Source organism: Chrysemys picta, chromosome 7, assembly GCF_011386835.1.
Source record: "Chrysemys picta bellii isolate R12L10 chromosome 7, ASM1138683v2, whole genome shotgun sequence".
Classification (NCBI taxonomy): domain Eukaryota; kingdom Metazoa; phylum Chordata; order Testudines; family Emydidae; genus Chrysemys; species Chrysemys picta.
The window spans coordinates 110280014-110294810 of record NC_088797.1 but is presented as its reverse complement, the minus strand read 5'-3'; the positions used below and the strand labels follow the sequence as shown (position 1 = coordinate 110294810).

At 43.8% G+C, this 14797-nt stretch overlaps 1 protein-coding gene across 1 annotated transcript in view; it reads left to right on the top strand.

The window, feature by feature from the left end:
* Positions 1-14495, top strand: part of BTBD16 (BTB domain containing 16) — a gene marked incomplete at its 5' end in the record, with an annotated part of 34208 nt that extends 19713 nt beyond the window's left edge. Inside the window, 3 exons of the mRNA XM_065553630.1 lie at positions 8794-8896; positions 10801-11073; positions 13477-14495. Of these exons, the coding sequence (XP_065409702.1) occupies positions 8794-8896; positions 10801-11073; positions 13477-13545 (445 nt within the window). The remainder of the gene's footprint in view (positions 1-8793; positions 8897-10800; positions 11074-13476) is intronic.
* Positions 14496-14797: the final 302 nt, after the last annotated feature.

Below are 14797 nucleotides of genomic sequence, written 5' to 3'. Positions count from 1 at the left end.
TGATTTTCCAAAGATAATAGCTATGATGTGATTGGAATAACAGAGACTTGGTGGGGTAACTCACATGACTGGAGCACTGTCATGCAGGGTATAAACTGTTCAGGAAGGACAGGCGGGGGAGAAAAGGTGAAGGAACGTATGTAAGGGAACGGTATGATTGCTCAGAACTCCAGTATGAAGCTGGAGAAAAGCCTGTTGAGTATCTTTGGGTTAAGTTTAGAGGCGAGAGCAACAAGGGTGATGTGGTGGTGGGCATCTGCTATATACCACCAGGCCAGGAGGATGAGTTAGACGAGGCTTTCTTCGGACAACTAACCGAAGTTTCCAGATCACAGGCCCTGGTTCTCATGGGGGACTTCAATTACCCTGACATCTGCTGGGAGAGCAATACAGCAGTGCACAGATAATACAGGAAGTTTTAGGAGAGTGCTGGGGACAACTTCCTGGTGCATGTGCTGGAGGAACCAACTAGGGGCCATGCTCCTCTTGACCTGCTGCTCACAAACAGGGAAGAATTGGTAGGAGAAGTAGAAGTGGGTGGCAACCTGGGCAGCAGTGACCATGAAATGGTTGAGTTCAGGATCCTGACAAAAGGAGGAAAGGAGAGCAGCAGACTATGGACCTTGGACTTCAGAAAAGCAGACTTTGACTCCCTCAGGGAACTGATGAGCAGGATCCCTTGGGAGGCTAATATGAGGGGGAAAGGAGTCCAGGAGAGCTGGCTGTATTTTAAAGAAGCCTTATTGATGGTGTAGGAACAAACCATCCTGATGTGCAGAAAGAATAGCAAAGCTGGCAGGCGACCAGCTTGGCTTAACAGAGAAATCTTTGGTGAGCTTAAACACAAAAAGGAATCTTACAAGTAGAAACTTGAACAGATGACTAGGGAGGAGTATCAAAAATATTGCTTGAGCATGCAGGGGTGGCCAAAGCACAATTAGAGTTGCAGCTAGCAAGAGATGTGAAGGGTAACAAGAAGGGTGTCTACAGATATGTTAGCAACAAGAAGGTGCTCATGGAAAGTGTGGGACCCTTACTGAATGGGGGAGGCAACCTAGTGACAGATGATGTGGAAAAAGCTGAAGTTCTCGATGCTTTTTTTGCCTTGGTGTTCTTAGACAAGGTCAGCTCCCAGACTGCTGCACTGGGCAGCACAGTATGGGGAGGTGAACAGCCCTCAGTGGTGAAAGAACAGGTTAAGGACTATTTAGAAAAGCTGGACATGCACAAGTCCATTGATCCGGATCTAATGCATCCGAGGGTGCTAAGGGAGTTGGCTGTGATTGCAGAGCCATTGGTCATCTTTGAAAACACCTGGCGATTGGGGGAGATCTTGGACAATTGGAAAAAGGCAAATATAGTGCCCATCTTTAAAAAAGGGAAGAAGGAGAATCTGGGGAACTACAGACCGGTCAGCCTCACCTCAGTCCCCGGAAAAATCATGGAGCAGGTCCTCAAGGAATCCATTTTGAAGCAGTTGGAGGAGAGGAAGGTGATCAGGAACAGTCAACATGGATTCACCAAGGGCAAGTCATGCCTGACCAACCTGATTGCCTTCTATGATGAGATAACTGGCTCTGTGGATATGAGGAAAGTGGTGGACATGATATATCTTGACTTTAACAAAGCTTTTGATATGGTCTCCCACAGTATGCTTGCCAGCAAATTAAAAAAGTATGGATTGGATGAATGGACTATAAGGTGGATAGAAAGCTGGCTAGATTGTCAGGCTCAATGGGTAGTGATCAACGGCTCAATGTCTAGTTGGCAGCCGATATCAAGCGGAGTGCCCCAGGGGTCGGTCCTGGGGCTGGTTTTGTTCAACATTTTCATTAATGATCTGGATGATGGGATGGATTGCACCCTCAGCAAGTCTGCAGATGACTCTAAGATGAGGGGAGAGGAAGATACGCTGGAGGGTAGGGATAGGGTCCAGAGTGACCTAGACAAATTGGAGGATTGGGCCAAAAGAAATCTGATGAAGTTCAGCAAGGACAAGTGCAGAGTCCTGCACTTAGGATAGAAGAATCCCATGCACTGCTACAGGCTGGGGACTGACTGGCTAAGCGGCAGTTCTGCAGAAAAGGATGTTGGGATTACAGTGGACGAGAAGCTGGATATGAGTCAACAGTGTGCCCTTGTTGCCAAGAAGGCTAACGGCATATTGGGCTGCATTAGTAGGAGCGTTGCCGGCAGATTGAGGGAAGTGATTATTCCCCTCTATTCATCACTAGTGAGGCCACATCTGGAGTACTGCATCCAGTTTTGGTCCCCCCACTACAAAAAGGATGTGGACAAATTGGAGAGAATCCAGTGGAGGGCAACAAAAATGATTAGGGGGCTGGGGCACATGACTTACGAGGAGAAGCTGAGGGAACTGGGCTTATTTAGTCTGCAGAAGAGAAGAGTGAGGGGGGATTTGATAGCAGCCTTCAACTACCTGAAGGGGGGTTCCAAAGAGGATGGAGCTAGGCTGTTCAAAGTGGTGGCAGATAGCAGAACAAGGAGCAATGGTCTCAAGTTTCAGTGGGGGAGGTCTAGGTTGGATATTAGGAAAAACTATTTCACTAGGAGGGAGGTGAAGCACTGGAATGGGTAACCTAGGGAGGTCATGGAATCTCCATCCTTAGAGGTTGTTAAGGCCCGTCTTAACAAAGCCCTGGCTGGGATGATTTAGTTGGGGTCAGTCCTGCTTTGAGCAGGGGGTTGGACTAGATGACCTCCTAAGGTCTCTTCCAACCCTAATCTTCTGTGATTCTATGCCAGCATTTTAGCACCCTTCCCCCATCCCTTCACAACTCAGCTCCTGTTTTCTTACTTTGTGTTGCCTTCTTACCTTCTTCCATCTCTGGTGATTTTAGCAGATAGCAGGGTCTCTTCTGTGTGTTAGGTCTGCTGCCCTCACTCCAGAATGGGCTTTGGTGGAGAGGAAATAAGTGGTCTGCCACCAAGGGTTACAGCAGGAAATAGCACAGATCTTCTCCCTACTACTGCAGCCAACTGAAGAAGTTTTGGGATACAGACATGCCCCACAAGACCTTGTGACCTCACTGTTCAGGCCTATGGAAAACATGCTCATTTTTTCTCACTAGTATGTCAAAAACACACACATTGCAGCCCCTCCTGCTGAGAAAAATCAAAATGGGCTTCTCAGCACATGGGATGACTCAGCCAATCAGAAAATAGAAGGAATACCTTGTGACTTCAGCCACATGCATAATTCCAGTTCAAAACTCACATTTCAAATTCACGGTGTATATTTTGCTGATAATCAGATAATGCAAAATATTTTGTGCCCAATTTCAATACTTTTTGTGCCCTAATATGACAGCCAGGAATTCCCCACGGTGCAGCATAGTTGGTCCTCCACCACCCCCTCAATATGGAGGACATGTTAGGGGTTATCCCCACAGCACAAGACGCTTAGGTGTTACTAACAGCCAGCATAAGTGAGAACCAGTCCTGAGGCTGCATCCCCTCAAATGGGAGATTGCAGGGGTAACGTTAAATGTCCGTTGTTCCCCACCCGCAGATGCTGTGCTGAGCACAGCTCAGCTACTCTGAGGATCTGCTCTACGTGGGTAAGGGAGCTTCATTAAATCAAAAGCAAGCCCATTTTACATCTTTTACATTTTGCATCAGATATTTCACCCAGCTCTAGAATATACTGTAAAATTATAAACTATTCAACCATGCTTTAGGAGCAAAACTATACATAGCTTGTGCAAGTGGTTTTTCAGGAAATGAAATCTGACTTCTCTGCCTCACTCCTGAACAAAGCCTTACGACCTTCCACTTCCTTTTCAGAGCATTAGTAATATATATAAACGCATATACATTTGCTGTTCTACTCTGACTTTCTGTCCCCTGTGAAAACTGGGAAAAATACAGAATTTTCACATTTGGTTTCCTTTCGTAAAGCCAATTGTTGATTATAAGCAGGTTTGCTATAAATGCAGCACTGGACGCTTTAGATATTATATTACACACATAAAAACCCTATTGTAACCTTATTACTCCTGGGGGAATTCTGCACTACTGGGTTAGGGGAGCTGAGTTCGGGCAGGGGGAGGGGTACCCCATTGCAGTGCGGTCCAGACCAGGCTGTGAGGCCCCTGACACGCCTGGGGCCAGGTCGGGCCACCCCACCCCACCCCAGCCATGCCTGGGTCCGGGCCAGACTGGGCCGCCCCGCCACTGGGTCCAGGCGCCCCGGCCATGGCTGGGTCCGTGCCACCCGGCCGCAGCAGGTTGGGGGCTGGGCTAGGTTGGGGAGAGGGGTGTCCCTCCCCCAGACGTGGCAGGTCCCCAGGCGGGTTCCCTTAGCACCCCCCCGGTGCTAAATAGGCTGCTGCATGGCCGCGCAGCGTAGGGAACTTAGCCCAGGAGTACTTAATGTTGTTTTAAAGTCAAGCACTCGAGTTAGGAAATGAAAGAATTAAAGTTGTCTTCCATCTCAATTTCACCCCCTTATGCAATATGATCATCTTTAATTACAAGATCACATACTATCTTTTCCACAAGGCCCATGCCTCATTCAATGCACAGAATGGATGGTCCTCTCTTAGTGATCAAGTATACAATTTTTTTGCTTTATCTGCATTGTTTACTGTGTGGCCCCAGGCTTTATTTACTGCACACGATCCAAATCGTGTGCTGAAAACAGAATGATTAACTTTGTCATGGGCTCTATTCCTCATGGGCTTTTCAGATTACTCTGCCTTTTATAACCATTTATATGTTCAAAACATAGCTTCCATTTACTTCAGTTGCCGTTGTGAGTGGTCAGGACTTCTGCAAATCAAATCCTAGGATATCAAGTCAGGTACTCAAAAAAGTGAAAAGTTTGGTGTAACCAACTTGCCTAGCATCATACAGGAATTCTGTGACAGAGGTAGGATACATCCATTTCTCCAGGACAACATTCAACTTCTTTAAGCATGATATTATCCCTTTTCTTCCTGCAGTCCCCTGCCTGATTCTTAACACAATATCCAACTTCTCCACCAATGATGAAGGGGTCCTACAGTCTCCTTTATTACACAATCTTTATTCATTCCAAAGCAGGTTCATCCTATGCACTGTATGAGTCAGGAGTCCTGTAGAAAAAAAAAGTATATGATCATGTGATTAATGACTGTATCTGAATGCATATTCACAAGGGGCCAGATTAAGATTGCACAGGCAACCTTAATCCTGGCATTTCCTAACTTTTGCGTGCTTCACTTTGCAACGCTAACAATCTTTTAAGATACGTTTTTGTGCGTAATTTCATAATATTTTTAAGCAACCTGAAAATCCCCCCAGAAATTCCATCATGTGGCATCATATGGACCCCCACATGGTTCATCAGCATGGTTGGAACCTTTAGATCTACCACACTGACCTCTGCTACTTGAGCTAATGGAGTAACTGATACCAGTAGTAGGTTGTCATCCTGCATATGAACTACTACTAGAGCAGAATAGGACACTTTGCCAGTGAGTTTCATAGATATTTGCTGACAGCAAAGCAATGGTGAGACTCAGGAATCTTGGGTTCCATTCCAGGTGCGGGAAGGGAGTTTGCTTTAATTGGCAGATTCTTCTGCTCATTTTCCCTAAGCTTGACCCCTTTTGTCTCCACAGTAGGTTAGGCAGCCCAAACCATACTGCCAGTGGCCAGAATCAATGTAGCAGCATTTGTTATCGCCGGGCCCATAGGTGCTGGAACTAAGGCTGCAGCACTCCTGGCTTGAAGTGGTTTCCATTATATACTGGATTTAGAGTTTGGTTCAATGGCTCTCAGCATCCCCACTATAAAAATTGTTCCAGTACCCCTGGCCACACCTCCTCTTGGCCCTGTGGTGTGTGGAGGAGGCCTAGTAAATAAACCTAGAGTTATTCTTCCCAAATGGAATCCAGGGCTTTTCTAGACCCCTTATGCTGCCACACAGTTTAAGGAGTTATAGCAGAAAGGGGAATCCTTCCCCTGCAGTTGCATTCTTTGCAATGCTGAAGGTTAGACTGCTGTCAAATAAGTCAATGGAGAGCAATCTGTGGAAAGGTGAATTACATAAGAAAGAGCCTTTTCCCCTTGCCAGATGTTGATTTGCTTCGGCAGTCTAACCGTCAGCATTGCAAAGAATGCAACTGCAGGTCTGAAGGACACTGTTTGCAACTGCAACAACTCATAAAAGGAAATATAGGGGGAAAGGCATTTTGTCTTATCAAATACCATCTAAGTGATGTGGGTAAATTAGTGAACACTTGGCAACTTTGTTTAGGATACAGTCTTCCAGCTTGGCAAGGAATTTATCTTGAAGTGCCTAATTCCTATTAATCATTACATAACATAAGTTGTTAGACATTATATATATATATATATGTATCTCTTGTGGCTCTCAGCACAACACTGGGAGTTGTGAAGAGGACAGTGCAGGGCCATTTACATTGGGTCTGTGCTGCTCCTGTGCTGAGGGAATCCTCCCTCAGCCTCTTGAGACTGATTAATGGTCCTTCTGTGCCCTCAGAGTGGTTAATAGGGGCTGCAGCAGGGGCCAGCATTGGCCCCAAGAAGTTTCATTTGCAAACAGAGTTTTTAAGTCGCATAGAAAATGTTGTATGAATGTGCCCTAGAGCAAGCTTACGGGCAATCAAAAAAAAAAAAAAAAAAGCCAGCATGGAGATTGGGCGGTATTCCCAAATATTGCTGCTCATAAACAAGAAAAATGATAGTGTCACGGTCTCTGGGTAGGCTGCTCCACTGAGACCCTCTTCCCATCGCCAAGTGTGCCCCTTTCAAGTGGCAGGCCCATGACACCACTTCTCTTTGGGGCAAGATCCTACAATCCAACCACTCTCTGTCTGTCTCTCTTATAACCCCTTTTGCCCCCAGTGCTAACTGTGACTAATTCAGCAGGTCCAGCTGGGGTTGGACCCTACGATGGTTTCTCTCTGGGAGCTTGTGACAGTATGTGTTTGCAGTGAGTCAGAAACAGCTTCATCAGAACAAAGTGTGATTTTTATGACCTAAAAGGTACACAGTGCTTGGAGAAGTAGATTTAAAACAACAAAAACCTACCATGGTATTCCCTTATCTAAATTTAACCTCCATTTGTAGCTCAGGCTGGTCTTTTTCCCCATCTCTGAGTTGCAAGAAACAGCCTACACTGCTTGCAGACTTCTCCTTCTGTCTCTCCAGGGTATGTCTACATTGCATTATAAACCTAGGTCTGTGGGACCCAGGCACGTGGACTCAATGTTTCCAAGCCTGTAAGTGAGTGCCCACACTGCATTGTAAACTTGGGTTTACAATTGCTTCCCACAGCCATGCTAATAAGTCTATGTTGCACTGTGCAGACCTTTTAACTTGGGGCTGTGGCTTGAGCTGCGTCCACATTGCAAAATGACAGGGTTTGCACTTAGGTCACAACAGGAGTTGGGCTGCGACATCCCCCAAGCAGGGTCCTAGAACCCAGCTCATGAGTGCTTGCTGACCTGTCAGACTGATTTATGCCTGGACAGAAGGGAGGCTTGGGCTCAAACCGGAGCCACAGCCTGGGCTTCATGTGCAGTGTAGACATACTCTCAGTGAGTCCTCCCAGCCTGTCAGCTTTTTCATGGACGCGTCCTGGTCAGCATCTCTGACCATTTCCCTCCTCCCTTTCTGCCAGTCAGGGTTTTGGGATCTTTTGAGTCTCCTTTGATTCCAGGCTAAGCCTTGGGAAGAGTAAAACATCCTAAACTGGACAGAGCTGGCTATGTAACTTCTCCCCCACAGCTGATGGCCCAGCCATTGTTATCTCCTTTGAAGTTGTGTACATGATGCTGAGTTATCTGTGTTGTTGTTTTACCTCTCCTGCTTGGTCCCTCAACAGCCCATGTATGGCCTCCTTTGATTAAACTCTCTGCATTTGGGCAGGCAACAATACATAACTGAACAGGGAAACTAAGTCACACATAGTTCTAGAAAGCAATGCAACCACTTTCCCAGTTCATCACATCTGTAATGGTCACATGCTCAGTCAAGCTATTTTAGGTCATTTTTAGAGAAGTTTTACATATATTAGTTATCATTTTCCTCACTTTCCAATCTCTGTACAGCTGAACTCATGATATTAAGAGCACCTGGCTTCAGAAATGAGGGATAAATAAAAAAGAGAGAGAGACTGAATCAAATTTTAAAAACTGTCCAAACCATTTGTCATTTTTTTCTATAGCAAGGAGGTTGACAACAGTGTTGCTGGTAAGAGCTTAGTGCAACAACATGGGCTTGGTATAGGCAGGGAAATTTTTGTTTTGAGTGCAACTCTTGACTCATGGAAAAATAATCTGAGCGTCTCGGGCTGGTCCCTGCCTTGATCTGCCTTTAGTAAGCGACAGCCTGTTTCCAAATGAGTTCTGAGAAACTTGCATGATAATGTTTTCATCTCCTTTTGAGAGGCAATAGTCATTTGAAGCACATTTTTAAAAGCAGACTCACTATGTGAGTTGTTGGATTTTTTACTTTAAATGTGTGGAATTTGGTGACCATGTGTATCCAAATCCTACCATCAGTACATGAGCACAACTTCCAAGAAGTCAATTTTACTTTAAAAAAACAGTGAGCGGATATGAAATTAAATCAGTACTTTTTAATTCCTATGCTATAAAAGAAGCCTTGTGAATGGGTCAAATACAGTCCAGCTGAAAACTAGTACAGTATGTTGAGAGATACATACACAAAACCAAACCTAAATAGCAAAATTTAGAATGTGGATATGAAATCATTTTGGGTTATGTTCAGTTTTCTGCTACTTTGTTTTGTTTTTAGTTTACCCAAGAGATGTTCCTTTCTGGAAAGGGAAGCAGGACAGAGATATATAACTGTTTTTCAATCCCTTCGTTTACATGGAATAACTTCAAGTAAGTTTATAGTGTGTTTGTGACCTAAGAAGCATTGGCTCACACTTTCAAACTAGCATTTGAAATTACACTCACAAAAATTCAGTGTGTGCAAAAGCCCGATTTATGCACACAGGTGAGCATTTCCATATCAACTAATTATGCAACTGTCTATCTAGCTTACATAGGCACACTGCTTTTGCACACACGCAGAATGCGTAGTGAAAGTTAAAAGTGAAAACTTTGGCTCACTTGTAGGAATCAATATTTCAGTGTTTAAAATTAGATTTCTCTGAAATATATGAAAAATATTGGCCCTTGAAATGTACACCATACGGGCGAAGGACAAGTGAATAGGGGGTCTTCAGAGCCCAGCAACCTTCCAAATCAATGTCAATACTTACCTGTGGGGTATATATTTTATACAAATCTAGTCTAACATTTTTGTTTCCATACCATTTTATTGAATTTTATCTAGAGGTGCACCCAAATCCCTGGAGCTGACCATGTTAATATGTGCCAATTTCATAACCTTATACACCCCGTGTGGACTAATCCTACCACAGGATAGGGCTATGAAAAAAAATGCACAATTGGATGCAAGCAGGAGTCTGGTTTTAATTAAATGTCAGTTAAATGCCAAAGTGAGAACTTCTCTCCTAGCTGTTTTAAAGTGCTCGGTTCCCTTTATGTTTTGTGGCTTATTATAGATTTGAATCATCAATGTGGTGGTTTAGTTTGTTTAGCAAAATTAACATGGTCAGTAACAATTTCCTGTTCAAATAAGTCCTAGAATATATTGCTAAGTTTGATGTTTGTAAATATTGTGGGTGCAGTACAGAGGACCTAATCCTGCAAGTCTTCTGCATGAGAAACTCCCATTGCTTCCAGGTGATATAGGGCATGATCCTATAAAATTCCCACCAAAGTAAACAGGAATTCTATGCTTGCAGGGTCAGGCCCGTGATTAAAAATGAAAAAGGTACACTGAGAAGTGAATGTAGTAACACTCTGGTCATGCCCCGTCCCATTCCTCCCCTAGCCAGATACTGGGAGCTGCTAGAACAGGCGACATAGGAAACAGCTACACTTGTGCTATACTAGGTGGGGACTTCCTTGAGCTGGGGAGATCCAGCAATTTTCCCATCCCTTTTTGTCACTAAACCAAGACAAAGGGGGCCAAATTATAGTAAAGAATCGAGCCTATTGTTTATTTTATTTTTTGCATGGAAATTTAATGACTTTTCGTAGGACCAAACTCAAACCTGGCATAAGTAACTGAAACACCACTGACATCAGTGAAGTCTCATTCATTTACACAACTCTTAGTTTGGACCAGAGTGCCTTTCATCCAGAAGGATTACAAAGCGCTTTAGAAACTATAGGTCCAAACCAGCAGTCCTTACTCAAGACAAATTCCTAATGTTTTCAAAAGAAGTTTAGACACAGGAAAGACTGTAGTACCAGGTCCTATATACAGAGAAATCATTTCAGTCATCACTGAAACACGTCAGTTGTTTAATAGTGCATAAGAATCTGACAGAGTACAGGCCCTCAGGTCAAGAACTGAAGAATGCCTTGTCCATTTGAAATTACTAAACCAGTTTTAGGCAGGCAAGGGTAATTACCAAGAATTTGGCTCATGAGATATTCTCCACTCCTATTGAAAGTGCCATAGAAACATTAATAACCAGAGCTTGGTTTTACATCTCATCAAGAAGACAGCATCTCCTGAGGGCCATTTGTTCAATACAGAATCAGGAAGAAGAATGTCATCTATTAACTCACCAATATAATTCCATTCAGCCTCTAGAAACAGATATTCTTGGAGGTCTCCCAAGTAATGACCTGGTCAGATCCTGCTTAGATGAGTACTTGCTGTGATCCTGAAGATTTAAATCTCAAATACCCAAAAGTGGAATGGATGTATATTTGAGTTGGTTCTCTAATAAACAAATGGCATTACCATTATATTGCATATTTCAGATTTTTAACTGACTTGGATGTAATGTCTTTTCAGAGAGTCAAACAAACAGACCCAGCTTTATCTTTTTTTACTGCTGAACGTAGCCCTGTCAGCCTTAGGCAGGAGCGAGAAGTTAAATATGAAATAAAAGCACAGTGCCTGATGGATGGGAAATGGAGAGAATTCAGTACTGATCAACTTACCCAAAAGTTTGGCGTTACCAAACCATCCTGCAAAAGCCAAGTAAGTATTTTTTAAAAATATAAACTCTGCCATGCGTAGCCTTGCTATTTCTAAAAGTTGATATAGAATTCATGTAAAACAAACATTCCTCAGATTCAAAAAGCTCAGACATTGACATGATACTATTTCAAAGTGATACACGAGACTGAAAAACCCAGTAGAAATGTGTGTGAATTCCAAAATATAAAATGCTGACAAATGCTTTAGAAACACTGGACCTGATCCAAAGTCCATTGCAGTCAATGGAAAACCTCCCATTCTGATTTTACATTATTAAATACCGATGACAAACATAATGGCATTTGTGCCCAAAGTGGAACACTTTGCCATTGATAGAAACACGCAAGGTTCTGTCTGCAAGTACGTCTTAGACATCACCACCAGTGTCTAGCAGTTTGTTTAAACAGCTGCCTCATATAGACTGCTGACTTGCGTTCCCTTTTGGCATATTTATTTCTTCATCCTTTTCCATTTATACTTGGCAATCTAGGTAACACAATTAACTAACTTGGGGCTTCCTAATGGTTGCATAGTATTTACAAAATTACAGTTGGTTAATATGGTATCAGCATAATCTTCTTAACGTTTAAATGTTCTGGTCATCAATGCCAGTATTTCTAGCAATCCAGTCCTTAACTCAAGTCGCCCCATAAAAAATGGTTTTATCCAGGGTCTGATTCTGGGAAGTGTTGACTTCCCTCAACTCCCACTGAAATGAGTGGAAATGGAGGGAGCTCCGCCCCTCTCAGAAGTGAAATGCATCAGGCAAAGGTGAGGCCTAATGGAAATTTTTAACTGGTTAACCCAGCAAAATAAATCACTCAAGCAGTAGTAACAGTCTATGCGAATCAAATGTTTAAAATGGTGAGTGTATTTCTTTCCTTAATCTTACTTCAAATGCAGGTTAAACCAAAGCCATTCACAAAAGGAAATTGGCCAAATTATTATGTTGTGTTACACATGAGCAACCAGGTTGTGGATGTAACTGAAATCAGAATTTATGCTAATACACCTCTACCCTGATATAACACGAATTCGGCTATAACACGCTAAAGCAGAGCTCGGGGGGGGGGCTGCACACTCCAGCGGATCAAAGCAAGTTCGATATAACGCAGTTTCACCTATAACGCGGTAAGATTTTTTGGCTCCCGAGGACAGTGTTATATTGGGGTAGAGGTGTACTTTGTGTTTATATAACATGCTTTATAAACATTAATTAATCCACAGCCCCCCTATGAGGTAAGTTAATACCTCATTTTACAGATTGAGGCATAGCCAGTTTAAGTGACTTGCTTGAGGTCACAGATGTGGTTAGCGACAGAGGCAAATGAAACCCTCACGTGCAGACTCCTAGTCCTGTGAACTAACCACTAGACAAAATAGACAAATACATTTATAGTGGTATTAGTCAGGGCCGGCTCTGGCTTTTTTGCCGCCCCAAGCAAAAAAACCTTCAGGGCGGCCGGAGCGGCAAAGCGCGCACACACACAAAAAAACACCTGCAGGGCAGCCAGAGCGGCAAAGCACAGACACACACAAACCCCTGGAGCAGCAAAGCAGAAAAAAAAAAAAAACCTGCAGGGTGGCCGGAGCCAGGGTGCAGGGGGACTCCCTGTGCTGCAGACGTGCAGCGGTGTGCACGCCCGGTCTATCGGGGAGGAGGGAGAGGGAGCGGCGGGGAGAGAGAGGAAGGGGCGGCCAAGGCTTCAGCGGGGTGCTTGCCACGCGGCCCCTCCCGCTGCGCTGCCTGCCAGGGGGGCTCCGTGCCACTCCGGTCACCCGGAGGGAAGGACGCGGGCTGCCCTGCCGAGTTTGCTGCAGGGTGCTCCCCTCCTCCGCCCCCTACAGGGCGGCCAGAGCTGCAAACCAAAAGAAAAAAGAAAAAAAAATGGGCGGCCGGAATGCCGCCCCTTGGAATCTGCCACCCCAAGCACGAGCTTGTTCGGCTGGTGCCTGGAGCCGGCCCTGGTATTAGTACAGATTATACTCCACGTGCAGTATACCATGTTCCTGGGAAAACATGGGAATAGGTTGTTCCATGTTTAGATTCTAGAGCTTCCTTTAGCAAAAAGTCATTTAAAAAACATTTAAGGTTCATCTTCAGGCCTCTATGTCATGACTTTTTGCTTTTTATTCAGAAAACAAAAGTATCTGTTCACTCTGCCTTCAAAACCTAGATTCCAGGTACAGATAATACATTCTTTGCCCCTCCCAAGAAAGCACAGTGACCAGATTTACTCCTTACTCATTTAAAGGGAAATTGCCTCCTCAGTAGAAATTCAAAGAAATAGTTTTGCAATTTTTCTGCTGAAACAAGCACTAAACATGAGTCATTTTGTAGTTAACTAATTATGGTGTTAGATAAATACTCCAATGTTAATTTTGGTTTGGTTTTGGGTGTAGGTCTTGAAAGCACGAATACCATCAATTCCAGTCTATGTGACATATGCTCTTCTTTTTCCATCATCTTGATTTGCTAAAAGAAAATAAGCTCTAGAGTTTTCTTTCGCCTGAAGAACTGATTTCAGCACTTGATATTATCAGCAGAGGCGAATCGTGTACTTTAAGGGTACAGGCTGCTTAGCCAACTAACCACATTTGTCATAGTATGAAAATAAACTGCAACCTTTCCTTGTGTCATGCTCATTTCAGGATTAAATTCTATCAACTGCCTGTTTCTGTTCTCCATAAATTATAACTGCAAATTGGCAATTTCTATTTTATTAGACATGGACTCAAATTACAAAATCTAGCTCTAGACTTCAAACAGAAAGTTTGGGGGTGTTCAGACCTGGGTTTTCCCACAGCTCCATGGTGTATTTCTAGCTTTCCATTATTGAATAATACTTTCCGAGTTGGCTGCAACTATGTGAAAAAGCTGTTGCTTCTGCAAACCATGAATGAGACTAAGGTAGGTCACTAGTACCAATTAATCGCTACAATTTCTACATACCACTTCTGTGCTCTATATCATCGCCTAATCCTTAGTCATATCCCTGGGTGCAACAATGTTGTTGCTTGCAGTCTAGTGCACAGTTTTCATTAGCTTTTGTGAGCCAGAAATAAGAGTACCACCCAATCATTTTACCACCTCCATTCATACTGGACAATATATTGGCTGAAAACCTGGCTTTGTTGAAGTCGATGGGAATTTTGTCACTGACTTCAATAATGCCAGGATATCACCCCCCCCCCACATCCCCACTCTGGCACCCTTATGCCATGTAAAAGGGCTGGCTGGAGCAACGTAAAGCCCTGTATCCTTGTAAGCCTCTGTACAGGACTGGGGTGGAGCTGGGGTGCTACAGCACACACTGTGGGCGGTAGAGCAGCCTGGAGTGGCTGCCAGAATTCAGAAAGATACCCAGAGCAATCTAGGATATGTCATGAGCCTTTCCAGACGCCAAAACTGCCCGGTATCAGGTCACAAGGATGGCTTACAGCTTACTCCACCCCCTCCTCTGGGCAGGTGCAGCCCAGAATCTCAACCTTGGTCTTTAGTCAGCTAAAATCAAATGTAATGGATCTCAGCTAACCTTATTAAATCCACAAGCTGAGTCTAAACTACATGTTTTGATAGGATGTTTCCAGCATTGTCCATTAGAGAGTTTTTCTTCTCTCCCACACCAGTCTGTTTTAACATACCTCTTGATGAGAATATACATTCAAGATGCTTTATGTAGCAGTAGTGACTTGGTTTTCAGGTTATTTATATACAGTAAAA